At 45.1% G+C, this 27,593-nt stretch overlaps 2 protein-coding genes across 4 annotated transcripts in view; both read right to left on the reverse strand.

Moving 5' to 3' along the window:
• Nucleotides 1-5,271: 5,271 nt before the first annotated feature.
• On the reverse strand, nucleotides 5,272-5,598 carry LOC116562701 (40S ribosomal protein S27-like). The gene has a single exon (XM_032294969.1). The coding sequence runs from the start codon at nucleotides 5,578-5,580 to the stop codon at nucleotides 5,326-5,328; it is 255 nt and encodes an 84-aa protein (XP_032150860.1). The 5' UTR covers nucleotides 5,581-5,598; the 3' UTR covers nucleotides 5,272-5,325.
• Nucleotides 5,599-16,322: 10,724 nt separating this feature from the next.
• LBP (lipopolysaccharide binding protein) overlaps nucleotides 16,323-27,593 on the reverse strand; it is a 36,001-nt gene continuing 24,730 nt past the window's right edge. The window contains exons 10-15 of one of the 3 annotated variants that reach the window (XM_032294970.1): nucleotides 25,363-25,530; nucleotides 23,122-23,189; nucleotides 22,603-22,645; nucleotides 20,486-20,549; nucleotides 19,608-19,684; nucleotides 16,323-16,716 (exon numbers count right to left, since the gene is read on the reverse strand). In XM_032294970.1, coding sequence (XP_032150861.1) covers nucleotides 16,672-16,716; nucleotides 19,608-19,684; nucleotides 20,486-20,549; nucleotides 22,603-22,645; nucleotides 23,122-23,189; nucleotides 25,363-25,530 — 465 coding nt within the window. In that variant the 3' untranslated portion in view covers nucleotides 16,323-16,671. Of the gene's footprint in view, nucleotides 16,717-19,607; nucleotides 19,685-20,485; nucleotides 20,550-22,602; nucleotides 22,646-23,121; nucleotides 23,190-24,682; nucleotides 24,893-25,362; nucleotides 25,531-27,593 lie in introns of those variants that run through there. The other 2 variants (XR_004274072.1, XM_032294971.1) reach the window with 2 other exon arrangements.

Genomic DNA, 27,593 nt, shown 5'->3' on the forward strand with positions numbered 1-27,593 from the left:
TCAGAAAATAATGGGGTCTGATGTGGTTAGGCTTTGTGTCCCCTCTCAAATCTCATCTTTTTTTTTTTTTTTTTTTTTTTTGAGACAGAGTTTCGCTCTTGTTACCCAGGCTGGAGTGCAATGGCGCGATCTTGGCTCACCGCAACCTCTGCCTCCTGGGTTTAGGCAATTCTCCTGCCTCAGCCTCCTGAGTCGCTGGCATTATAGGCACGCGCCACCATGCCCAGCTAATTTTTTGTATTTTTAGTAGAGACGGGGTTTCACCATGTTGACCAGGATGGTCTCGATCTATTGACCTCGTGATCCACCCGCCTCGGCCTCCCAAAGTGCTGGGATTACAGGCGTGAGCCACCGCGCCCGGCCCTTCAAATCTCATCTTGAATTGTAATCTCCATAATCCCCATGTGTCAAGGGAGAGACCAGGTGGAGGTAATTGAATTATGGGGGCAGTTTCCCCCATGCTGTTCTAGTGATAGTGAGTGAGTTCTCACAGGATAAGATGGTTTTATAAGGAGTGCTTCCCCCTCGCTCAGCACTTCCCCTTCCTGCCACCTTGTGAAGAGATGCCTTGCTTCCTCTTCGCCTTCTGCCATGATTGTAAGTTTCTGGAGGCTTCCCCAGCCTTGCCAAGCTGTGAGTCAGTTAAACCTCTTTCCTTTATAAATTATCCAGTTTTGGGCAGTTCTTCATAGCAGTATGAAAACAGACTAATACAGGGACATAGCCAAAGGATGTAGGGGCCATTCTGAAGTCATTTCTAATGACAAAGTTAGGACTATTTGAGGAACAAAATGGATAAAGATTGGATTATAACCTTGTTCTATTTTCTCCTATAACCATTATTATCTCTTAACCTACTATCTAATTAACTTTTGTTCTCATTTATTGCCTGTCTCTTCCCACACTAGAATGTAGAGTTTACAAAGCTGGGAACATTTTGGGTCTGTTTTGTTTACTGATAAATCCCAAGCACAATGACAGCACTTGGCATACAGTGATGGCTCAATAAATATTTGTGGAATGAATGGATTTTCTCTCCCCACCCCCAAGGGCACACAGATTGGGGAAACTGAATGTTCTAATGGAAACAAAAATAATTTCTCCAGACCATTGGGCACCAAACATCAGCAACCACTACCGTCTGATTCTCTGCTTCGGCACATCTGAGACTAATATACAGGCGCAGGAAAAGTCCCAAGGGAGCTTAGTCTGGAACATTCCCTCAAGAAAAGGGCTTGGCAACCTGGGAGCCCATCTCCCAGGGAACACTTTTAAAGGTTTTCCTCTCAAAAGGATACTTGGAACAGCTGCAGTTGTTTTGGAAACTCAGTGAGAAGCTGAATTCTGCATGGCTAACTTCAATCTTTATTTCAGCTAAAACCCTCCGGCTCCTGAGACATTGACATTAGGTGCCCCTTTGTGAATATGGGAAAGGAAGCATGGATAAAGGGAAAGTAAGTGTATTCATTTTCTTGGGCTTCCATAAAAAATACCACAAACTAGGCCAGGCACAGTAGCTCACGCCTGTAATCCCAGCACTTTGGGAGTCCGAGGTAGGAGGATAGCTTGAGCTCATGGGTTTGAGACCAGCCTGGGCAATACAGGAAGATGCTATCTTTACAAAACACTAGAAAATTAGCTGGATATGGTGGCACATGCCTGTAGTCCCAGCTACTTGGGAGGCTGAGTTGGGAGGACCACTTCAATCCAGGAGGTTGAGGCTGCTGTGAGTCATGATTGCACCAGTGTACTCCAGCCTGCTGGTCAACAGAGTGAGACCCTTTCTTAACTGCGCCCCTATCCCCACAAACTGGGTTACTTAACAAAAATGGATTGTCTCCCAGTCCTGAAGGCTAGAAGTCAGAAATCAAGGTGCCCACAGGCCATGCTCCCTTTGGGACTGGGTGGAATCCTTCCTGGCCTCCTCCTAGCTTCCAGCAGCCTCACGCATCCCTGGGGTGGAAGCTGCATCAGCCTAGTCTCCACCTCCAGCATCTCATAGCTGTCTTCACATCATCTCCTCTCTGTGTGTAGCTTGTCTGAGTCCACATTTTCCCTTTTTGTAAGGACACAAGTCATGTTGGATTAACGCCCACCTTAATGATTTTATTTTAATTTGATTACCTCTGTCAAGAACCTATTCCAAATAAGATCACATTTTGAGTCCTGGGGGTTAAGGCTTCAGCTTTATTTTATTTATTTATTTGTTTGTTTATTTATTTATTGAGATGGAGTCTTGCTCTGTCACCCAGGCTGGAGTGTAGTGGTGTGATCTTGGCTCACTGCAACCTCCGCCTCCCGGGTTCAAGCGATTCTCCTGCCTCAGCCTCTGGAGTAGCTTAGATTCCAGGTACCCACCACCATGCCTGGCTAATTTTTATATTTTTAGAAGAGACGCGGTTTCACCATGTTGACTAGCTGGTCTCAAACTCCTGACCTCAACTGATGCACTTGCCTCGGCCTCCCAAAGTGCCGGGATTACAGGCATGAGCCACTGCTCTTGGCCGGCATATCTTTTTTGAGGGTACCACAATTGAATCCATAGCGAGAAGTAATTACAAATATTGGACTGTTAGATCGACAGGGACTATTTCAGTTGAAACCACCCACTCTCTACTCGCCCTCTGCAAGACCTCAACCATGCCCAGGCTCTTCAGAAATGGGAAATTGTTAGGGAAACTCACCAAAATGTTACCTACAATACAGGTCATCTCAACCTGCCAGGGACTCCCTTCCCTTTGGCCCAGGATCACCCTGTGAAATGTAGACCCTCAAGGTCCTCCCTTACTTCCTGCTGCCTCGTGTTTCCGCCCTCCTGAGTTAACATTTCATGGCTCATTTACCTCCCAAGTACCTTTCGAAGCCCCAGTGGACAGCTTAGAACCATCAGCCATGAGAACAGGGAGAGATATCCTTTGCGGGCGGCTCTGCGATCTGAACAGGAGAAATTGAAGTGAAACGTGGGGACAGCTGAGCATGTACAGAAGCGCAGCAGCAAGGATCTGGAGATAATTAACAGCTGGCTGTAAATTGAAGGAGCTATATGATAAAGGCCTAGGGCAGCCCATAACTGGGCAAAAGATTGGAGCACTAGGTTAAGTGACAAGAGACTTCAAATCAAATTACTGGATACATATTAAGTGCCCAACTCAGTACTGCATTGAGCCGTGGGTGATACAAAGACATGTAATATCTGTTTCCTGCCTTCAAGGCAATTATAATCTACTTAGGGAGGTTAGACATAAAACTAGGAGAAGTTAGATAGCAAAATATTTAAATGGCACTTCAAAATACCACATGATCAGTTGCCAATTGAACTATGGAGCTGAATTCTGAACAAGGAGAGATTATTTGGTTATTTACGGTGTTAGATAGGCACATATTTTCTTGCTGAGGGAAAGGAAGAGTTAACTGAACAGAGCAAACTAGAAAGGCTCTCGGAGGGAAAGCGGGGGAGAAGGCTGGTGTCCAGGGAGTGTGTTACTACTAAGAATAGCTTCCATTTGTTGAGCATTTACTGTAGATTCAGCAACTTACAAACCTTAATATACTTACATACATGTATTCAACAGTCTTGTGGGTTGCTATACTTTCTGTGCCAATTAAAACCAATACTAGCTGCTGTTTAATGTTTAAATCCCCAAGTCTTAGTGACTGTGACAGGCTTATTTCTGCTCTTGTAAAATTCAAATGCCGGAGTTGGGGATGGGAGAAGCTCTGCTCCATACAATCATTCAGGGACCAAGGCTGCTGCTGGAGGCTCTGCCATCTTCAATACATTTATCCCAAGTCACCTTGGGTGTCAACATATTGACATCCAGCTGGTCAATGGGGAGCCGGGGTAGAGGGGGAAGGGGGATCATACAGGTGATGTTTATGGCTTTGTCAGAACTTAGTCACATAGCTGACAATTAATTGCAAGGGGTGCTGGGAAATGCAGTTCAACCATGTGCCTGCGTGGAAAGAGAAATAGTTTGATGGACAGCCAGCTAGTGAGACTATTGCACATGTGTGACTTTTTAAGATGTCAAAATGGGCTCAGAGAGACCCATCAAGGTCACAGAGTGAGTAAAGGGAAATCACATAGGTATAGTTGAAAGAGCACAAAATATGAGGGAATATATTATTTAAAATTACAAACATACCAATAGAGAGACCAAAAATATTATATTACATAATATTTTGAGAGAGGAAAGGGAAATGGGGCAACAAACTAAGTCAGTCCTCCTGTACTCAGCAAATTTTTAGAAAATTGGTAAATGAAAAAAATGATGTAGGAACATTATTTGAGATCTTGATCTATCCATCTAAAGAACTAAAACCAGAAACATTTAAGGCATTAAAAGTGGTCCCTCTGAGACCACTGCTTCTTATGATAAGCCTTTTTGCACATTTGATTTTTTTTAAATGTGTGGCTAAATTGCTTTGATATACATCTGTGATAGGTTGAACAATGGCCTCACCAAAGACGTCCATGTCCTAATTCCCCGAGCCTATAAATATGTTACCTTGCATGGCGAATGGACTTTGCAGGTGTGATAGTTAAGGGTTTTGAGAGGGGGAGATTAGCATGCATTGCGGGTGGCTCAGTGCAATCACAAGGGTCCTCATGAGAGAAAAGCAGAAGGATCAGAGTTAAAGAAGATGTAAGGCCAGAAGTGGAGGTCAGAGAGGAGAGAAGGTGCTCTGCTGCTGGCTTTGAAAATGAGGGAAGTGGCCACAGGCCAACGAATGTAGGCGGCCTCTAGGAGCTGAACAAAGGGAACAGATTCACCCCCAGAGCTTCCTGAAGGAATGCAGCCCTCTTGACCTCCCAGACTAAAAGATAATAAGTTTATCTGGATTAAAGTCATTCAGTTTGTGGCTAATTTATAACAGCAGCAATAGAAAATTAATACATTCAAAAATTCATTTAAAAATTTTATTTTTTTTTTAATTTTTATTTTTTTGTAGAGACAAGGTCTCCCTATGCGCAGGATGGTCTCAAACTCCTGGCCTCAAGCAATCCTCCCATTTGGCCTCCCAAAATGCTGGGTGTGAGCCACTGCGTTTGGCCAGAGAAGTTACTTTTAAGGAGTAATATTTGCTTGCTTAAAATATCCAAATAATACACAATGGTACAAGAAGGAAAATAAAACTTTCCCAGCTTTACCAATGCTTCATTCCCATTCTCCAGAGGTAACTTCTGTTTCAGTATCTTAGGTAATCTCTTAGCGGTTTCCCGTACATATATAAGCATGCATACATGTGTCTGTATCTTTTTTTTTTTTAATCCAAAATGTGTTTATTGAGATGGTTTCCCATTCATCTTGATTTAGAGTGCTTTTAGTGCTGCTTCCTCCTGAAAGAACATCCTTCTGTAAGCCTCACTTTTCCTCCTGTAGGCTGGCAGAGGACAGTGGAGCAGCCAACACACAAAACTACTGTTTGTGCATGGCTGAAGACCCTGGTGATATGATAGAATCCTGGGCATTTCACATTCACGAAGTAGGAATTGGGGCTCTGCACCAGGCGTTTCTTCTTGTTTTTCCTCTTCTCCTCTTCTGGAGAGGGATGAAGGAGATCCATTGTGAGAGGCATGTTCTCGTGGGTAGGTCATCACTGCTGGAAAGGACAATGCATGCATGTGTCTACGTCTTTTTAAAGTAAAGAAGATAATACTGTACCTGCTGTTCTGCAGCCTCCTATTTCCACCTCATAATTCTTCACACTCTTCTATGTCTGCACACGTAGATGGGCCTCATTCTTTCATTATTTTTAATAGCTGCATAGTATTCCTTTGCATGGCTATATACCATAATTTAACTACTAGTATCCTATTAAGGACCATAGAGATTTCTTTCATTCTCGTTTTGTTATTACTTGGCTATAACAAACAATGCAAACAATGCTCACTAAGTAAGCAGCTGTACACAATGTATATCTTGATATATTTGGATGAAAAAATCTAAAAAATGGTGCTTTGTTTATTGTGAGCCTAAGTAATCAAAGACACTATAAAGAGTCTCACACATACAGAATATCCTTCTGATAGATACTTTTATTTTGAAGTATAATATATATACAGACAAGTATATAGAGAGACAGATGTTCTCAAAGTGAGCTCACTAATGCAACCAGCACATGAATCAAGAAGCAAAACATTACCAAACCCCAGAACCCCTCGCTTCCTTTTCTAGTTACTATCCCCGCATCCCACCTTGAAGCCTGACCACTTGTCTAGCTTTGCTTCCGTGAATTAGTTTTGCCCTCTTTTGAATGTTGTATCAGTGGAATTATGCCAGGCATCTTTCACATAGCATCTGTTTGTGGGATTCACCCATGTTGTGGTGTGTGGTTTAGTTCATTCATGCTCATTGCTATTTAATATTCCATTAAACAACTGTGAGTGTGCCACCATTTATCCATCTACTGTTGATGAATGTTTGGGTTATTTCCAGTTGGGGGCTATTAGGAAAAGTGCTTTATGAACATACCTATACGCATCCTTTGTTGAACATATGTAGGCATTTCTGTTGAGTATATGCTGAAAAGTGGAGTTCCTGGGTCAAGGGGCTCAGCATGCATGTTCAACTTTAGCAGATACATCTTGCCAAACAGATTTCCAATGGTTGCACCACTTTGCACTCTGCTATGCAAATTTATGAATATCTGTGGACTGAATGTGCATGTTTCAATTCATATATTTGTAGTGGTAAAGAACTGGAAGCCACCTGAATGTCTATCAATGGGGGATAGTTGAATAAACTGGGAAATAGTCATCCAATGGAATCTTATGCAGCGCTTTTTTTTTTTTTTTTTTTTAAAGGTCTCACTATGTTGCCAAGGTTGGACTTGAACACCTGGGCTCAAATGAGCCTCCTGCCTTAGCCTCCTGAGTAGCTGAGACTATAGCCAAAATTCAAATGTGGAAACCCTAATACCCTATATGTTGGTATATGGAGATGTGTCCTTTGGGAGGCAATGAAGTCATGAGGATAGAGCACTCATGATGGGATTAGTGCCCTCATCAGAAGATGCACAAGAGAACTTGCTTCCTTTCTCTCTGCTCTTTGACATGTGTAGATACCTTGAGAAGATGGTCATCTGCAAATCAGAAAGATGGCCTTTACCACACACCAGGTCTGCCAGCACCTTGATCTTGAACTTCCCAGCCCCTAGAACTGTCAGGAATAAATGTTGGCTGTTTAAGCCACCCAGTCTATGGCAATTTGTTATAAGCAGCCCAGACTGATGCAGACACACTCCCACCAACAGGGCACACGTTTTCCATTTGTTCCATGTTCTTGCCAACACTTTGTATCTGTGTTTTTTATTTCAGCCGTTTGATATTGACTCTCAACAGGGCAGTGTGCAGGGGCAGTTCTTAGAGAAGTCCTTTTTTTCTTTTCTTTTCTTTTCTTTCTTTTTTTTTTTTTTTTTTTTTTTTTGAGATGGAGTCTTGCTCTGTCACCCAGGCTGGAGTGCAGTGGTACGATCTCGGCGCACTGCAGCCTCCGCCTCCCGGGTGAGAAATACTTCTGATTGAACTGCAGGTCCTAGAAGGCTAGCTGGGGGGCCCAAGGGTGGGACTGAAAGCTGGGCTTGATGGGGTGTGGAGGATGCAGGTGATTTCTCTGGTTCGAACGCTCCACCACAAGGTGAGATGGTGAGAACGTTCTTTTAAAAACAGCCCACCTGGCCCTGGGATTTCTCTGCTCTGTCTGTATTAATGGCCCCATGAGATCACTTGAGACAGAAGGAAAGCCTTCTCTAAGGGAAAGTAGAGAATTGAGCCCTAGATTCTATAGTGGCCCCAGATGGGAAATCGTTTTCTTCTGGCCCATAAAGCAGCCGTGTGTTCTGCTGTGTTTTACTACCAGCGTTCCTCTGCGGGCTGGGAGAAGCAGGCCCAGGTGGATGTGCTGTGGGGGAATTTATGCACCAGGCTCCAGGAGCAATCCCCAGGATGCCTCTACCTCTTCCCTGGCACACCAGCTGGGTGCAGCGCCCCAAATCCAGTTAGCCTGACAGGGACATCAAGCCTGCAGTTAGGGGATAGGCTGGCATCTCCAGAGAAGGCTGGACTGGAAACAGGACAAGCGGGGATAGTCTTCAAAGTTTTGGAGGCTGACATCCCCTAGGAATGTGAGAACATACATCCTTTTAAAAATATCCAGATGACAGAAAAAAAGAACAGGGCCCAGGTTTGAGCCTGAGAGACCTTCACAGAGCCCTGCGTCAGGAGCAGAGAGATGTCCGGAAGAAGCCAGGAGACAGCCTTTGGGAGCATAGCCGGAGGACTGTGGGGACCAGCCCTGGTGTTATTTTTATTGGGTGAGGAGTCTGAGCTGGGGATGTGCTTCCCTGATGGGGATTTTTTTTTTTTTTTTTTTTTAAACACGGATTTTGCTGTGTTGCTCAGGCTGGTCTTGAACTCCTGGGCTCAAGCAATCCTCCTGCCTGAGCCTCCCAAAGTGCTGGAATTATAGGTGTAAGCCACTGCTCCTGGGCCTGATGGGGAATTTAAATTCTTCAACAACAGCACTCTGAGGCTGCTCATTAAATACCAGTCACCCACCAAGATGTCAGACAATGGGGATTTCATTCCTAGAGAAGACACACTGAAGAGGAAAACCTAAACCCTCTTCCTGCATCTGTGATACAAGATCGGTTCTGAAAGGCATTTGAAACCCTATTATGTAGATTCTGTTGGCTCCCAAGTTCAAAGTAGCCACCAACAAATCAATTGCTATCGCCATTTTTGGGGAGGACTGTGCTGATGACCTTTCTGGCCCACGATTTCCTCTGTAGATAATTGGTGACTTCTGATCATTGACATTCTGCCAATGGATGAAATTTTTTTTCTAAGCTTAAAAGAAATTTTTTTTTTTTTGAGACAGAATCGCCCTCTGTCTCCCAGGCTAGAGTGCAGTGGTGTGACCTTGGCTTACTGCAACCTCTGCCTCCCAGGTTCAAGCACTTCTCCTGCTTCAGTCTCCCAGGTAGCTGGGATTACAGGTGCCCACCACTACACCCAGCAAATTTTTGTATTTTTTTAGTAGAGACAAGGGTTCACCATGCTGGCCAGGCTGGTCTCAAACTCCTGACCTTAGGTGATCCACTCCCCTTGGCCTCCCAAAGTGCTGGGGTTACAGGCATGAGCCACCATGCTCACCCTAAAAAAAAATTTAAATGAACTTTTTATTTTGGAATAGTTTTAGATTTACAGAAAACGATTTAGTAGTTTTAGATTTAAAAAACGAAACTGGACCAGCACTTTGGGAAGCCAAGGCATGTGGATTGCTTGAGTCCAGGAGTTCGAGACCAGCCTGAGCAACATGCTGAAACCAAGCCTCTGCAGAGAGCTCAAAAACTAGCTGGGCGTGGTGGCAAGCCCCTGTGGTCCTAGCTACTCAGGAGGCTGAGGTGGAAGGATTGCTTGAGCCCAGGAGGTGTAGGCTACAGTGAGCTGTGATCATACTATTGCACTCCAGCCTGGGTGACAGAGCAAGACCTTCTCTCAGTAAATAAATAAAACATAATTTTTGATTTCTTTACAAAAAAAATTTTAAAAATAATTTTAGATTTGTAAAGATCATAAAGAGAATTCCCATATATCCTATCCCCGGGTCTCCTACTGTTGGCATCTTATATTAATAGTACATTTATTGCAACTAATGATTGACATATTCTTATTAACTCCATAACTTTATCCAAATTTTATTATTTTTCTCTCTAATGTCTTTTTCATTTTCCAGGGTCCCACCCAGATGCCACACTGAATTTAATCCTCGAGTCTCCTGAGGCTCCCCTGGGCCGTGCTAGTTTCTCACACTGTCCTTGCTTTTAATGACCTTGACAGTTTTGAGGGGAACTGGCCCGGAGTTTTTGTAGAATGCCATTGCATTTGGGTTTGTCTGATGTTTTTCACTTTGAGTGTAGGAGGAAGACCATCGAGTGCCATTCTCATCTCACCACGTCAGGGACACCTACTGGACTGAATATTTGTGTCCTGCCCAAATTCACATGTTGATATCTAAATCCTCAATAGGATAACATCTGGAGGTAGGGCCTGTGGGAGGTAATTAGGTCACGAAGGTGGAGCCCTCAAGAATAGAATTAGCACTGTTAAAAGAAAATATTTATTTACTTTTATTTTTATTTTATTTCATTTTATTTTTTTGAGACGGAGTCTCGCTCTGTTGCCCAGGCTGGAGTGCAGTGGTGTGATCTCTTCTCATTCTCACTGCAACCTCTGCCTCCTGAGTTCAAGTGATTCTCCTGCCTCAGCCTCCTGAGCAGCTGGGATTACAGAAGCATGCCACCATGCCTGGCTAATTTTTGTATTTTTAATAGAGACCAGGTTTTGCCATGTTGGCCAGGCTGGTCTCCAACTCCTGACCTCAAGCGATCTGCCCGCCTTGGCCTTCCAAAGTGCTGGGATTATAGGCGTGAGCCACAGCATGCAGCCAAAAGAAGAAACTTAAGCGGAATTAAATTTAGAAGCGTTTAACTGAACAAGAACCATTAGCGAATTGGCAGCCTCCGAGCCACAGCAGGCTCAGAGAGTCCAGTGCAGCCACGTGGTGGTAGAAGATTTACGGACAGAAAAAGGAAAGTGATGTACAGAAAATGGAAGTGAGGTACAGAAACAGCCGGATTGGCTACAGCTCTACGTTTGCCTTATTTGAACGGTTTGAACAGCTGGCCACCTTTGACTGGCCAGAACTCGGTGATTGGCACAGAGTAGGGTATAGTCTGTTTACAACTCCATTTGGGTTATAGTTCACAATGTACAGAGGAATCTTTAGGTTGAGTTTCAAAATATGTAAGGCAGATTAGGCTAACCTGGATGAAACAGTGCCATCAGAAGACAAGACCTGAGAGAGCTTGCTTCCCTCTCTTTGCTCTCCCCCATGTGAGGAGACAGTGGGAAGTCAGCAGCCTGCTACGCAGAGGAGGGCCCTCGCTGGCCATGCTGGCATCCCAATCCCAGACTTCCAGCCTCTGGAACTGTGAGAACAAAGGTTTGTGGTTTAAGTCCCTGAGTCTATGGTAATTTGTTATAGCAGCCTGAACTGAGATGCTTACTATCAACATGACTTATCGCTGAGGATTTTAACCTGGATCAGCTGGCTAATGGAGTGTTTGTCAGGTTTCTTGATAAGTCTACTCCCCCACCACTCTTCCATACTCTATTCTTTGGAAGCAAAGCCCATACTTATGGGGTAGAAAGTTGTGCTCCCCATTTCTTGCAGGGCAGTATTTACATACATTACTTAGAATTTTTCTGTATGGGAAATTTGTGCATTCTCCCTACAAGGGGGTTTTTCATTGAGACCACACCTGATCTAGCAATATTGCAAAAATTGGCCACCTGACCTCAGCAAGGTGACTGTATTAGTCTGTTTTCACAGTGCTATGAAGACACACCCAAGACTGGGTCATTTATAAATGAAATAGGTTTAAGTGACTCACAGTTTGGCATCGCTGGGAAGGCCTCAGGAAACTTAGAATTATCACAGAAGGTGAAGGAGAAGAAAGTTACCTTCTTCACAGGGTGGCAGTTAGGAGAAGTGCTGAGCACAGGGGCAAGAGCCCCTTATGAAACCGTCAAATCTTGGCCAGGTGTGGTGGCTCATGCCTGTAACACCAGCACTTTGGGAGGCTGAGGCAGGTGGATCACTTGAGGTCAGGAGTCCAAGAGCAGCCTGACCAATGTGGTGAAACCCCATCTCTACTAAAAATACAAATAGTTAGCTGGGCATGGTGGCAGATGTCTGTAATCCCAGCTACCCGGGAGGCTGAGGCAGGAGAACTGCTTGAAGCCTGGGAGGCCCAGGTTGCAGTGAGCCAAGACTGCCCCACTGCATTCCAGCCTGGGCAACAGAGCAAGACTCCATCTCAAAAAAACAAACAGACAAAAAAAATCCCATCAAATCTCATGAGAACTCACTCACTATTGCAAGACCAGCATGAGGGTAACCACCCCCATGATTTAATTACCTCCCACTGGGTCTCACCCACAATACGTGGGGATTATGGGAACAACAATTCAAAATGAGATTTGGGTGAGGACATAGCAAACTATGTCAGTGATTGAATCATTTTGTCATGACTTGGCTTTTGAGAAATTTCCAGTTTTCTCTTCTGGGCTCCTGACCACTGGAGATTCTGAGGACCAACAATTCACATAGTGCTAGATGGAGGGGGAAGCTGGGCTACGTTTGATCTATGGGCCAAATCCATTCATGCATGACAAATGTCTAACTGTGCACCTACAGTGTGCCAGGTGCTGTTCTAGGGGGTTACATGACAGTGAGAACATTCTTACTTCCACAGAGTTGACTTGATCTTGCTACTCAAGGACCAGCAGCATTGGAATTACCTGGGAGATGGTTAGATTTTCAGTGCCTCCCCAGACCTGCTGTATCAGAATCTGCATTTTAATAAGATGCTCTGGGAATTCATAGGCACATTAAAGTTTGAGAAGCACTGGGCTAAGAGGTATTTCACAAACAGATAGTTGAACATTAACTGAGTGTTGCAGTCTTAGATAGTTAAGACAAGGGGATCTTATAAGTATATGTTGATCCTGGTGTATGATAAAATACCTTAAAAATCAATGGGGTTAATGAGAAAGTGAGATTATATGTCCTGGTATGGTCTGCATCTGATTAACCCCGTGACCAGTTTGGAAGCTCAGCCTCAACTCTGTTTATCCTCCCAACCATTTGAGAACAATCTAATGTCTTTTAACAGCCCCCCTTTCTGCCTGTACTAACCAGAGTGGATGCTAAAGTTTGCAAGTAGGAAGCCTGATCAGTACAGGGTTAGTAGCACCAAGAGCAGATCTGAGAATGAAGCAGCTGGGGGCAGGAGGTGAGGGACCTTCAGGCCCTGACCAGGCCACAGTGAATAGGCCTCTGTGTCACTGGCCTCATGCTCAGACAGCATCTCTGGTCAGCGGCATGTCCAGTGAGTGAAGGAACTGGGGAGGAGAAGACTCCTTGTGCGAAGTTAGAGGCAGCACTGTCCACAAGGCCACTCGCACTTCTGACAGCAATTGCAAGTTCAGGAGTGGCCGAGACCACCCTTAAGTTTGAAAAATTGCCAGAAAGATTCACAGAACTCACTTAAAGCTGTTGTACTCATGATTTTATTTTATTACAGCAAAAAGATACCAATTAAAATCAGCCAAGGGGCCAGGTGCAGTGGCTCAAGCCTGTAATCCCAACACTTTGGAAGCCTGAGGCGGGTGGATCACCTGAGGTTGGGAGTTTGAGACCAGCCTGACCAACATGGAGAAACCCCCATCTCTACTAAAAATACAAAATTAGCTGGGCGTGGTGATGCCATGCCCTTAATCCCAGCTACTAGGGAGGCTGAGGCAGGAGAATCACTTGAACCTGGAAGGCGAAGGTTGTGGTGAGCCAAGATCACCCTCCAGCCTGGGCAACAAGAATGAAACTCTGTCTCAAAAAAAAAAAAAAAAAAAAAAAAAAAAAAAAAAATCAGCCCAGGAAAGAGTAACACAGGGCAGAGTCCAAGAAAGTTCTAACACAGAGCTTCCAGTCCAGCTGCCCTCTCACCCTGGAGTTGTGGACAGCAGCATTTTTCCAGCATTGACGTGTGACAATACGCATGAAGTATTGCCAACTGGGGGCACGCAGCCAAACCTTTTTTCCAAAATAAACGCAGTTATCTTAAGACCCCCTTCCTAATCTCATCAAATAGCTAGGAAAGATTAAGCAGAGGAAAGACTTGGGGTAATCACCACGCCCAGACTTCTCCATCTATCCTTTGAGTGCAGCTCAGAGATTAGATGGGGGACTTCATCTGCATAATAAGACTACCTTTGTTCGTCGTGAAGTTCTGCACCTCACCTTCCCACCATCTCCCTCAGCACTCATAGGAACTTCCTTCCCGGCTATTGTTCTTTGAACTCAGGCATTTCCCCTGAGAATCATCCGGATATCCCCAGAGTCTTTCTGGGGCTTGATCATGCCATCCTGGTTGGCTGTCCATGTGGCTGGGCTCGGTCTTCAGCATCTTCAGAGGTTAAGCTGATATGATGTGACCAAAGGCCCTACCATGGCTTCCCTCGTTAGACTATCTGTCATGGACCAAAGCCCCCAGGTAAACAAAGACACTCTTACCAGGCAAGCATTCCAAGGACTTAGAGATTACCTTCCAGGGGCCACAGACAAAAGCCGGGTCTCTCTTTGAGCAAGGTTAAATTCTTTACTATGCCCTGCTTCACTCCACTGCCATGATACCATGTGGACCCCTTAACATCCCTGTATGCCCAGGCACCACCTCAGGATAAGGGGAAAGTCTGGAAAGAGGAGAAAGTGAGCAAATGCCAGTTTCCTAAATTAACTGAAGAGTCAGAGTTACTGGATTTGATTTCTGGGCATTTATCCTAAAATGTACCTGCACATATATGAATTGGCATATGAATATAGCTATTCATTGAAACATTATTTATAAAAGCAGAAGTTTTAAAACAACCTGAAGAATCGTAAGTAGGCATTGGTTAAATAAATTGTATATCTCACCAGGAGATCCTATGCATCTTTAAATGCATGAATGAGAAATCATTTGTACATACACAAATGTGGAATATTACGTAGCTGTGTTAAATCTGAAAAATCAAATGCAGAAGATCTCTGTGTACTAACAGGGAAGTGTCTTTTGGACTTTTCCAGTGAAAAAAGCGGAGTGCCTTGGCTGTGCCAGCCCCTGCCTGACTGTCTGATGGCGGCGGCCCAGTGCTATACTTAGTTTTGGGTTTGCTTCGTTTTCTTCTCCTGCCCTCCCCACACACGCAGACTTATTGATGCTATTGTTTGCCTAACCCCTTGATACTACACCCCGCAACTCTCATCTTTCCACCTACTCAGACCTGTGGCTGACCCTGACCTTGTTACCTACATTGCCGGGATTTCTCCATGCTGCTGTCGCTTACAGCACAACATGGGCTATCCTGGCGTGCACATGTCTTTTCTTCTAAGCTACCTCTTGGGCTCCTTAGAAAGAAGAAATGCAGGTGGGGCAAGATGGCTTACGCCTGTAATCCCAGCACTTTGGGAGGCTAAGGTGGGTGGATCACCTGAGGTCAGGAGTTCAAGACCAGCCTGGTCAACATGGTAAAACCCGGTCTTTACTAAAAATACAAAAATTATATGGGTGTGGTGGTGGATGCCTGCAATTCCAGCTACTCGGGAGGCTGAGGCTGGAGAATCACTTGAACCTGGGAGGTGGAGGTTGCAGTGAGCTGAGGTCAGGCCATTGTACTCCCAGCGTGGGCAACAAGAGCAAAACTCTGTCTCAGGGAAGAAAAAAAGACTAAACCGTAAACCTAAAATTATCATGTGACCCAGCGATTCCATTCCTAGGTATAAACCCTAAATAATTGAAAGCAGGAACTCAAACAGATGCTTGTATATCAGTGTTCACTGCAGCCCCAGGAAGTGACTACTACAATCAACATCATCATTTCGTAGATGAGGACCCCAGGGGGAAAGTGACCTGCCCAAGGCCACACAGCTAGTACCGGATGAAGCCTGAGCCCTTCGCCAGTCTGCCGTAGGGATGGACAAAGGTGGCAAACACGTGAACAAAAGCAGAGAGGAGAGAGGAGGTGGGGCCGTAGCTTCCCCTTCCACCAGCTGGGTGACACACATCGTCCCATTGTGGAACACATCTCTGTCACACACAGGGTAAATGGGACTATTCCCTGTGAATTTTCTGCTAGCCTGAAGCGCCATCCATCTGCTCATTAACACAATAAAAAAAAAAATTATCAAAGGAGTCTTCTGACTCCCAGTCCCTGGGAGTCCAACAACGTAACTTGGAAACAACTCTTTATTAAGTCTGATCAAGGGCTCATTGTTCAGTAATTAGAAATCATGGCCTCTCCCTCCAGGCTTGGGGCTCATAAACAACAGTTGGATGAGCTTTTTATTTGGGTTGGACCAAAAACCTAGACAGATCCATTTCCTCCTAATTTACACCTGCTTCAATGGGGGAAAGCAGCAGGATGCTGAGTTTTTGCTCTGGGAGATCATTGGCTCCCCTGGCAGGCAAGAAATGAGGGAGGGAGAGATGCTGAAGTAAGCCCCTGCCTGAGACAGGACAAGGGCCTTAGGGACGGAGCATCAGCGCCAGGTCCAGGGCTAAGTGATGTACAGAATCCCTGGTTCTCTCATTGAGGTTCCCATAGCAGCAGCGACGAGAAAGGGGCCTTGGAGACCACAGATGGGGCTGACTATCCAAAGACCCCTGAGGCCAGAAGAGGGCAGGCAGTGATGAGGTTCAGCTAGAATACCAGGTGATTCCTTCATCTCATCATTTAATAAATATTTATTGAGGACCTACTAAGTGCCAGCACTCTGCTAGGCATGGAGATCAGATTGCAAATAAAAAATACAGTGCCTGCTTGTAAAGATATCCCAGGTCAGTGGGGAGGGTGGTCCCTCCTGGAGGGGAAAGCAAACTCCAGACTCAGAGAGGGCATGCATCTGGTGAAGAGGGGGAGGGTGGAGGCGAAGGCCAAGCAGACCTCACCCCCAGAGCTGAGAACAGAAATGTCTTCCTTTTTCAAGAATCTCCGAGACGTGCTGCACAGCTGGAAATGCAACATGCAGACCCAGCTGTAGCCTCCAAGCTTCATCTTTCTTGTCCTCAATCTCTCATGTAATGGACGTTGGCACCCAAGAACAGGAAGCCCTAGGAAAAACAGGACAGGACAGGATGGTAAAGGGCATCCTCTACTCTGAAAAGATGCACTTATGATTGAAAGGGAACCCACATCTTGGGAAACACAAGCTCTGCCAGAATCCAGGTCAGTGCATAAATTGCGAGTATGCCTCGGTCCCCAAGGTCTCCATAAAGCACAGCTTTTCCCAACTGCCTTCTCTAAGGCAGGGATTGATTTGTCATTCCCTGAGCTGCTGCTGCCTGACAGGCCTCTCAGTGTCCTTTGTGTCACCTAAATTTTCTCTTCTTAGCAAATAACGAAAACTTGTGAACTGCTGGGGTATACTCTCCTGCTCTTCTTATGTTTCTGTCACCCAGAAGGGCAGGAATTCTGAACCAAAGGCCAAGTTCAGTTCTTTCCCACAGTGATCCATCCTTTGTTTTTGGTGGTTTGACACCTGGGCAGAGTTGACCTCAAAATTCTAATGAATATGATAATATATAATAAATCTAATTACTTTCCGTGTGTCAAACATTGAGCTAGAAGCGATCACACTTGCCCTTTAATCATCACAAAAGCCCAGTGACGTTTCTAGGTTCCTAGTCATCCCCCCGTCCTTCATTCCCTTTAATGCCTATTATTTTCTGATGTTAACGATGTACCAGTCACAGCGCAGCATCCCCTTCCCGCTAACGAGTCTGCCAACCCAGTTCATTTCACCTCAAAAGATAACCTGAAAACTGGGAGCACAGATAGATCACAAAACGCCTGGTCAGAATAATAGTTTGAGCAGTGAAAAATCAGACATATTTCTTGATATTAAAATAGTTTTTAAGTTAAGCTTAAAAAAGAACCTTAAGTTAAGAAAAATTTTAAGTTTACAAAAAGGGAAAGAGAAAAACAGTTATGAGCAGTAGTAATGCAACTGGGCAAAACAAGCAAACTTAAAATCCTTAAAACAAAAAGCACTAGAAGTACACCAAAATTCAAACTGTGGTTGTAGTGAAGCAATAGGTTTATGAATAACTTTTTCTTTTATTTTTTGGAGACGAAAAAGCCTATTGCCCAGGCTTGAGTGCAGTGGCGTGATCTCGGCTCACTGCAATCTCTGCTGCCCAGGTTTGAGCAATTCTCTTGCTTCAGCCTCCTGAGTAACTGGGATTACAGGCACCTGCCACCGGTGGTGCCTGTAAAAAAAATAAGCCTGGCTTATTTTTTTATTTTTTTATTTTTTTGAGACAGAGTCTCACTCCGTCACCAGGCGCCAGGCTGGAGTGCAGTGGTGTGACTTCGGCCCACTGCAACCTCCACCTCCCGAGTTCAAGCAATTCTCCTGCCTCAGCCTCCCGAGTAGCTGGGACTACAGGCCCACGCCACCACACCCAGCTAATTTTTTTGTGTTTTTAGTAGAGATGGGGTTTTACTGTCTTGGCCAGACTGGTCTTGAACTCTTGACCTTGTGATCCACCCGCCTTGGCCTCCCAAAGTTCTGGGATTACAGACGTGAGCCACTGTGCCTGGCCTATGAATAATTTTTTAGTGTATATAGCGTTGGCTGGACACCGTGGCTCATGCCTGTAATCCCAGCACTTTGGGAGGCCGAGGCAATCGGATCACTTGAAGCAAGGAGTTTGAGACCAGCCTGGCCAGCATTGTGAAGCCTCATCTCTACCAAAAATACAAAAAAAAAAATAAAAATAAAAATAAAAAATAGTTGGGAGTGGTGGCAGGAGCCTGTAGTTCCAGCTAATCCAGAGGCTCAAGCACAAGAATCTCTTGAACCCGAGAGGCAGAGGTTGCAGTGAGCCAAGATTGTGCCACTGCACTCCAGCCTGGGTGACTGAGCGAGACTCTGTCTTAAAAAAAAAAAAAAAATGTGGGGCCGGGCGCGGTGGCTCAAGCCTGTAATCCCAGCACTTTGGGAGGCCGAGGTGGGTGGATCACGAGGTCAAGAGATCGAGACCATCCTGGTCAACATGGTGAAACCCCGTCTCTACTAAAAATACAAAATATCAGCTGGGCATGGTGGCGCTTGCCTGTAATCCCAGCTACTCAGGAGGCTGAAATAGGAGAATTGCCTGAATCCAGGAGGCGGAGGTTGCGGTGAGCCGAGATCGCGCCATTGCACTCCAGCCTGGGTAACAAGAGCGAAACTCCGTCCCAAAAAAAAAAAAAAAAAAATGTATATATAGTAGTAGTACTTGTTTAAATGGGGAGGCATGCCAAACATATATTTATAATAACGTCTTCAACCTAAAAATGTAGAAGAAAAACTTAAAACTTACAAGTGGCTTTCAGAGCCTGACCTAATGCTATGTCTAGGACTTACAGTATTTTCTTTTTGGTGGAGTCTCGCTCTGCTGCCCAGGCTGGAGTGCAGTTGTGCGATCTCAGCTCACTGCAACCTCCACCTCCCAGATTTAAGCAATTCTCCTATTCCAGCCTCCCAAGTAGCTGGGATTATAGTTGCCCCCCACCACGCCTAATTTTTGCATTTTTAGTAGAGACAGGTTTCACCATGTTTGGCCAGGCTGGTCTTGAACTCCTGACCTCAGGTGATCCACCTCCTCAGCCTCCCAAAATGCTGGGATTACAGGCGTGAGCCACTGCTCCCAAGCTGCAGTATTTTCAAAACGAGCTGGTCTTCAGCTTTCCTCACGCCCCTCATAGTGGGGGTGAGAGGTGGTGGTGGCACAGGGCTGTGTCAAATGCCACCTGCAATGGCAGAGGGGCCACTTCTGAAGGGCACATGGATGGCTTTGTGGTATATGGCAAGGCCCAGGAGCACCGGTTCTGCCCCAGTCAGACTTTCTCAGCTGCAGGGCTGGGCTGGGTGTCACCCATGAGTCATAGCCTCTGAAGCTAGCATGTGAACCACCTGCCCCCTGAGATATCCTCAGAGCCCCCTGAACCCGCTGACCTTATGGATCTGGAGCCCAAGGTCGTAGAGCTGAACCTGCTTCAGCAGAGGGAGGGAGAAGCCTTCGGTCAACTTATCTGGAGGTTGAAGCACAACATTGAGAGAGATTGGTGAATAAGTAATAATTAGAGACAGATTTTTACTGAAAATGTTGTTCTCTGCAAACTCTATATTCAGTATGTCCCCATTTAATGATTACCAAGACTATGAGGTAGGTGTGCTTATTCTTTCCATTTTACAGATAAGGAAACTGAGGCACAGAGTGGCCAAGTAACTTGTTCTAGGTCACACAGTTAGGAAGTGGCAGAACTGGGATTTGAACCCCAGGAGGCTGACTTGGGAGCCTAAGCTGCCAGGCATGGTGCTGTCTGGAGAAAGCACACATTCATGATAAGATAAGGAACAGGGCATCCACTCCCTGTCCTTTGCCCTGTCCTGCTCTCTGTTGCAGCCAAAGGAAGCAAAGCTTCATGGAAACAGGGTTTAAGTCTTTTGTTTTCTTCTCTGACTAGGCAGTTGGGCAATTGACTGGGAGATGTGAGATCAGAGGCGGCTGCCTTGTGCCTTCTATATTAACTTGGTCCTCAGTCTTTCAGCTGCCTCTTCAGGATATGGGGCATTTCCATGTGTCCCTCTTTCCTGCTTATAAGGAGGTTTCTCATGCCCCAAAGAGCTGTCCCAGCCCCCAACCCTCATTAGAACCCTGGAGGGAGATGAGGCCAACTTCAGTGATTCCATGTCACAGTCAGGCTGCTAAGCTCCGAGAGAAGTGACTTGCGCATGGTCACACAGTCCCCAGGAGAGCCCTGTTTTCCAAGTCCAACTCTCTTTCCTCCAATGTCCGCTTTCGACTTGGCAAAATCCACAGTGATTCTTACCATTGAACTTGGGGTAGAGGTTGTTGAGGATGTAGTAGTTGAGGATCGCTTCCAGCAGCTCTGCCTGGAGGAGAGCAGGAGAGGCACGCTGCACATCGCCACGCGGCCGCCCTGGGGGTGGGGCGGCTCTGTGTGTGCCAACATAGCAAAACACTTGGAAAAAGCAAACTATTAATACCTCATGCTACTATTTTATGAGATAAAACTCTTTTGAGATGAACATTTACTATGCAAGTAAATAGAAAAATTTTAGAAAGTTACACACCCAACTGTCTTTCCTCTAAAGAAAGAGCATCAACATTTGACGTGTCCTTAGCCTTATCGTTAGTATTCAATTTTATTTACAGTGAGAATGCTTTTCCTGAACTTCTTGTATAATTTTAAAATTTTTAATAGAAACAAAATAAGCTTTTCTACCAAAATCATGAAACAGAACTTTTAACCCCCACTATCTGCCAGGCAGAGAACTCAGAGCTTTATGTGTATGTCTGATTCAATCTTCACCACAATCCCTCAAAGTTCATATTAATGTCCCCATTTCACATATCAGGAAACTGAGGCCCACAGAATGAAAGGGGCTTACAAGAAACTGGGCAGTAGCATCAGGACTTGAATGTAAATTTATCTGAGTCTATAGTTCTTGTTTTTACATTTCATGTTCTGAAAACCTGATAGGATGGATTTTTGTGAAACGTTTTACTTGCATGTTTTACTTTGCAGTAAACATGCACAGATCCAATACGAGCGCGCCATTGTTCACTCCACCCTTTATTTTCTGAAAGGAGCCATCCTCAGTGTCCCTGTGTCTCTCCCCACAGCCTCTGTGTTTGTTTCTATTTCATAAGTGCTTTGGGAAAGTCTGGGAGGCAGCGCACAGGTGGAGGTGCACATTAAAGTCTACCTGGCTCCTCCTTTCCTCTTTCCAGAAAGCTCTTCTCCACCACTTCAGCTCACACTGATCTTCACATTCTCTTTCCTCCTTTTATTTTATTTAATTAAAATTTTTTTTGAGACAGAATTTCCTTCTTGTTGCCTAGGCTGGAATGCAGTGGCATGATCTTGGCTCACTACAATCTCTGCCTCCTGGGTTCAAGTGATTCCCCTGGCTCAGCCTCCTGAGTAGCTGGGATTACAGGTGCCCGCCACCATGCCTGGCTAATTTTTTTGGATTTTTAGTAGAGATGGGGTTTCACTATGTTGGCCAGGCTGGTCTCGGTCTCAAACTCCTGACCTTGTGTTCTGCTCACCTTGGCCTCCCAAAGTGCTGGGATTACAGGTGTGAGCCACCTGGTTGCTTTCCTCCTTTTATATGGGGCCATCTACTTCACCGCTTTTTCTACCTTGTGGAAATCACTTCTTGCTTTTACCTGCCCAGCACTCAATTCCTCTTGTTTTGATAACAGTCTACCTCCTCCCAGGGAACAACCCTCCTCGCCAATCTTAGTCCATAGGATTTGGATGTAGCTGACTGCAAATCCTGCCTCCTGGAGTGTAGATGAGATCCACACTGGGCCAACTGGCCTTGTCCAACTTCTGGCCACAGTGCTTGGCTTAAGACTGGGTGCCTGAGATTAGTACAATGAGAGCTAGCACAGGGATTTTTTTTTTTTTTAATTTTGTTAATTTTTTAAAAAAGAAACTGAAACCGTAGAAAACTCAGGGGCTTGCCACCGATTCCAAGAGGTGCTTGAGAGTGAAATGAACACAAATGAAAACAGAACAGAGAGATGGAGAGAGATTCTTGAGGCACTAATTTGAACACCTGGATCCAGCTATGCCTGAAACCTCTGGTCTTCGGTTTTTTTTATTTTTACTTTTCAGTTATATAATCCTATATATTTCTCCTCTTTGTGTAAGATGATTTCCATTGGCGTTCTGTCTCTTCCAGTTAAAAGAATTCTGTCCAGTAGATGACTTAATTATATATTGTGTTATATTAGGATATAACTGTTCTTTGGCCCTGTGTCTTGTGTTTTCAAGGCCTTCTACACTTCTCCAGGGCAAAAATCAACTCTTCTCCTTTTGAATTTCCTATTATAGGTGCCATAGCAATTGCTTAGGAAACACCCCAAATTAATTAACATTCTAATCGTGTCATCAATAAAACAACAACTTACATTGAATACTCCAGCTTTGGATTCTTTCAGTTCCACTTTTACCCTATAATGAATCAGAGAAGATTCAGAGGTGTGGGCTTAATGCAAGTCTAAGCAATATGGGGGTCCCCAGAAGTGGGAAAGGATGGGCTTGAGAAGGCACAGGGCCAAAGGCCGGGTGGGAGCAGGAGTGGAAAAGATGACTGAGTAACTAAAAGCAATAATTCAATGACATCGGGAAGACTGTCAGAGGGCGATTGGGTAGTGTCAAAAAGCTCACTCTATCATTTCAGGAAGTTAATATAGCTGGCATCTAAAATTCATAGATGAAAAAGTAAGTCTTAGTGAATTCTTTAACAATTTGAACTTTGTGGGGGCAGGACCAGTGGGGCAGGAGAATTGGGCCAACTGGGGTGACATGTAAGTGTCCTTTCCAAATGGTGTCCCCCCCACCGCCCTGCCACCAGTTACACAGAAGCAGCTACAGTATATAGATGGAGCCCAGCTGGGCACCCCCTTGTGGGCAGGAGGCCAACTTACTTTCCTGGCTTCAGGAACCCAGTGATCTTGCTGGTGTTGAAGGTCAAGATGGCGGACACATTAGTGGCCTGGAAATGCCGATAGAAGGAAACAGGTGTAAGTGATGGAGCTTGTATGTACAGGAAGGGTGATGATGAGGGACCAACTGTCTCCTCTCAACAAACAGCTCAGTGAGCTAAAGCAGGTAATTTGCCCACTAGATTATAGACTCTCAGAAGGCTTGCTGTAGGTGCTCAATTAATATTTGAACTTGGGCTTGAACATTTTTATTTGAAATTGTCCATGATAGCAGTTAAACTTTGAACAGACTACTAAGAGAAGGTATAGGGTACCTACCCCTGGAAAGCTCTAAAAAGGATCATTTCTAGTTATCTCAGGTCAAGACTCAGCCCTAGTAACAACAACAATAATAAATTATCATTATTATTTTAGAATCTCTCTAAAAGTGAGTGCAATCATGGCTCACTGCAGCCTTGAACTCCTGGGCTCAAGTGATCCTCCCATGTCACCCTCCTAAGTAGCGAGGACTACAGGTGCATGCCACTATGCCTGGCTATTTTTTTTCTTTTTTGTAGCAATGGAGTCTTGCTATGTTGCCCAGGCTGGTCTCAAACCCCTGGCCTCATGCGATTCTCCTGCCTGGACCTCTCAAAGTGCTGAGATTACAGGTGTGAGTCACCACACCCAGATGATAAATTATATTTTAGTTTAAAATATATTAATAAAGACCCTTTTGATAACAATAACAATATTAAATTGCAGATATAGCATCTAGGAAGAATTACCCTGTCAGAGATTTGACTTTTTTTTTAAATTTTTTCTTTTTTTTTTTTTTTGAGACGGAGTTTTGCTCTTGTTACCCAGACTGGAGTGCAGTGGCACGATCTCGGCTCACCGCAACCTCCGCCTCCTGGGTTCAGGCAATTCTCCTGCCTCAGCCTCCCGAGTAGCTGGGACTACAGGCATGCACCATCATGCCCAGCTAATTTTTGAATTTTTAGTAGAGACGAGGTTTCACCTTGTTGACCAGGATGGTCTCGATCTCTTGACCTCGTGATCCACCCGCCTCGGCCTCCCAAAGTGCTGGGATTACAGGCTTGAGCCACCGCGCCCAGCCTTTTTTTTTAATTTTTAATTTTTCTTTTTTTGAGATGGAGTTTCACTCTTGCTGCCCAGGCTGGAGTGCAATGGTGCCATTTCAGCTCACTGCAGCCTCTGCCTCCTGGGTTCAAGCGATTATCCTACCTCAGCCTCCCCAGTAGCTAGAATTACAGGCATGCACCACCATACCCAGCTAATTTTTTGTATTTTTAGTAGAGACGGGGTTTCACCATGTTGGCCAGGCTGGCCTCGAACTCCTGACCTCAATTGATCCACCTGCCTCGGCCTCCCAAAGTGCTGGGATTACAGATGTGAGCCACCAAGCCTGTCCAGATTTGACTTGTCGATTTCAAAAGTCGAAAAACAAGAGAGCAGAGTTCTTCATCCAGAGAGCAGGGCCCCCAAAGGACTCAGCATCTCTTCCCTATTAGACAGAGTCCATCGAAAAAGGAAAACTCACTCTCAATGTTTAATGCAGAGGGAATTTAACACAGGGAATTGGTTATACAAGTGATGGAATTGTTGAGAAGCTAGTAAAGCATTGGTGAGGCCACCCGGAGATTAGCAGAGACAGGAGGCTGTATCCACCCCAGGACTAGAGGAACAAAGAGTGGAGTTGGAATCATGGAAGTCACCATGGAGGAGACACAGTCACAGCCTGAGCCTCTGCCCGCCACAAAGAAAGAGGAAAAAAATACTCTGGCTTCATCTTTCCTCCCCGCCTCCATTCTCCTGACAGTACCTCCCATTGGCTGACCTGGATCAGAGTGCAAGGAAGCATGGGAAATGTAGTCTTCCAGGGTCAAATACAGACAAAGAACAGAGCAAATCGACAAAGACCCGAATACCTTCCTCCCCACAATAGCCCAGACTCACGTAGTGAGAGATACATGCGTTAAACAAAACACCTGCAGACAGCTACAAAGTACCTTTGTAGTAAACACCCAGAAAAAAGATAATGAAATGCTAAGGAAAAAGTGGCAAGCGGTGTAAGGTAGATTGGGGGTAAGAGCCAGCAAGAAAGGCCTCTCTCGGGAAGTAGAATTTAAGTTAAGAACTGGAGGAATTATTCAGATGGTGAGTGGGGAGAAAAGCATGTGAGGGAAAGGGAACAGCATTTGCAAAGGCTCTGAACCTTACCACACTCAGCCGGAAGACAAGCTCCTTGTTGGAGCTGGGCGGGAGTACAAAGGCGTCTATCTCCATATAGGGCTCCACAGACACATTCCCAGGGCTGAAATTCAGGAGCGGGGCAGAGGTCACTGATCCCTGGAGCTCCAAGTTCATGTTGGGGTAGAGCCTGGCTAACTGGGAGCAGAATTAGGAGATTACATCAAGAGAAGAAAATATGTAAGTCTGCTGGAGAGGCCTGTGGGAGTCAGATCAAGCTGGGAGTTGCTTTTGGTTGATTTTATTTCCCACAAAATTCTCTGTGCCTTTTTCTCTTAACTGCAACACTGGCCAGCTCTCCATGTCAGACGCAGAGTCTGCACCATCTATTTCACGGTTTCCTTGTATTCCACTGTATATGGGTCCTGCGATGGATTAAACACTATTGGGCATCAAGTTGTCTCCAAGGTTTTGTCATTATAATGACCAGCTCCTGGTGAGCGCCCTTGGCTATTATTTTCAGGAAAACATTCCTAGAGGAGGAATTGCTGAGTTGAAGGGCAGCAATGATTTTTTTTTTTTTTTCGAGATGGAGTTTTGCTCTTGTCACCCAAGCTGGAGTGCAATGGCACCATCTTGGCTCACTGCAACCTCCACCTCCTGGGTTCAAGCGATTCTCCTTCCTCAGCCTCCCAAGTAGCTGGGATTACAGGCACGTGCCACCATACCAGGCTAATTTTGTATTTTAAGTAGAGACGGGGTTTTACCATGCTGGCCAGACTGATCTCGAACTTCTGACCTCAGGTGATCTGCCCTCCTCGGCCTCCCAAAGTGCTGGGATTACAGGCATGAGCCACCACACCTGGCCAGCAATGCTTTTAAAGCTTTCAGAAGGTATTGCCAAATTGTTCTCCCGAAAAGTTGGGCCCATTTTTTTCTCCCTCCCTACCTCTCCCGAGGCCGTCGGGGAGCCCTGCTGGTTCTCCATCCCCCCATCACACTCTGCTAATTGGGCATGCAGAAGTCAGAAGCCAGTGTTTTTGAAATATGACACAGCTGGATTCCATCATTTCTTTTAAAAAATATTTAATTTTCTCTTATTATTCTTTTAATATGATAATCCACAGAACATTTCTGTTTTCTTTTAAAACTTTCTTTCTAAAACAGAGACAGGGTCTTGCTATGCTGCCCAAGTTGCTCTTGAACTCCTGGCCTCAAGCAGTCCTCCTGCTTTGGCCTCTCAGAGTGCGAGGATTATTGGCGTGAGCCACCACAGCCAGCCCTAGATCCCACCATTTCAAAAAGGCTCTTAAGCTTCTGTGTAACTAGAGATAGGCGTAGAGCTTTATTTGGGGCAAGACTCTTCCTTGTTAGGAGGATATTGGTGGAAAAACGATACTCCCATGAGCCTTTTGGTTACGTAAACCTAAAACCTACAGCCTCTTCTAGAAGGGAGACATTTGGAAGGCTGAAGGGGTAAAATGCTTCACCCAGCAGAGGGGCAGAGTTGCTTTTCCAAGCATTTTGGATAAGAGATACTGAACCTGTATATACATAGAATATCATCAGAAAGGTACGCATAATCTGGTAATATTGGCAAACTTGAGATGGGAAGTGGGTGGTTAGGGGACAGGAGTAGATGTGAGACCCTACTCTATAATCTTTTATATCTTTTGAATGTTGAACCATGAGAATTTATTATCCATCCAAAGAATATATATATGTATATATACACACACACACACACACACACACACACATATATATATATATATATATGCGTGTATATATATAAATATATAAATATATTTAGAGACAAAGTCTCGCTCTGTACCCAGGCTGGAGCGCAGTGGTGTGATCTTCATTGCAACCTTCACCTCTTGTGCTCAAACGATTCTCCTTCCTCAGCCTCCCGAGTAGCTGGCTCAACAGGCTGGTGCCACCACCATGCCTGCCTAATTTTTGTATTTTTAGCAGAGATGGGGTTTCAGTATTGAAATTGGTCAGGCTGGTCTTGAACTCCTGACCTCGTGATCCAACTGCCTCGCCTTTCAAAGTGCTGGGATTACACGCATGAGCCACTGTGCCCAGCCCAAAAGCTAATATTTTTAATAATTTTTTTTGAGACAGGGTATCACTCTGTTGCCCAGGCTGGAGTGCAGTGGTGCAGTCACAGCTCACTGCAGCCTCAACCTCCCAGGCTGAGGTGATCCTCACACCTCAGTCTCCCTGGTGGCTGGGACTTGAGCTGTGTGCCACCA

Source organism: Sapajus apella, unplaced genomic scaffold, assembly GCF_009761245.1.
Source record: "Sapajus apella isolate SASKATOON/1434 unplaced genomic scaffold, GSC_monkey_1.0 scaffold33, whole genome shotgun sequence".
Taxonomy (NCBI): Eukaryota; Metazoa; Chordata; class Mammalia; order Primates; family Cebidae; genus Sapajus; species Sapajus apella.

Bases quoted from the DNA above. Each gene is read 5' to 3' on its own strand.
- LOC116562701 (XM_032294969.1), bottom strand. From the start codon at position 5,580: ATGCCTCTCACAATGGATCTCCTTCATCCCTCTCCAGAAGAGGAGAAG.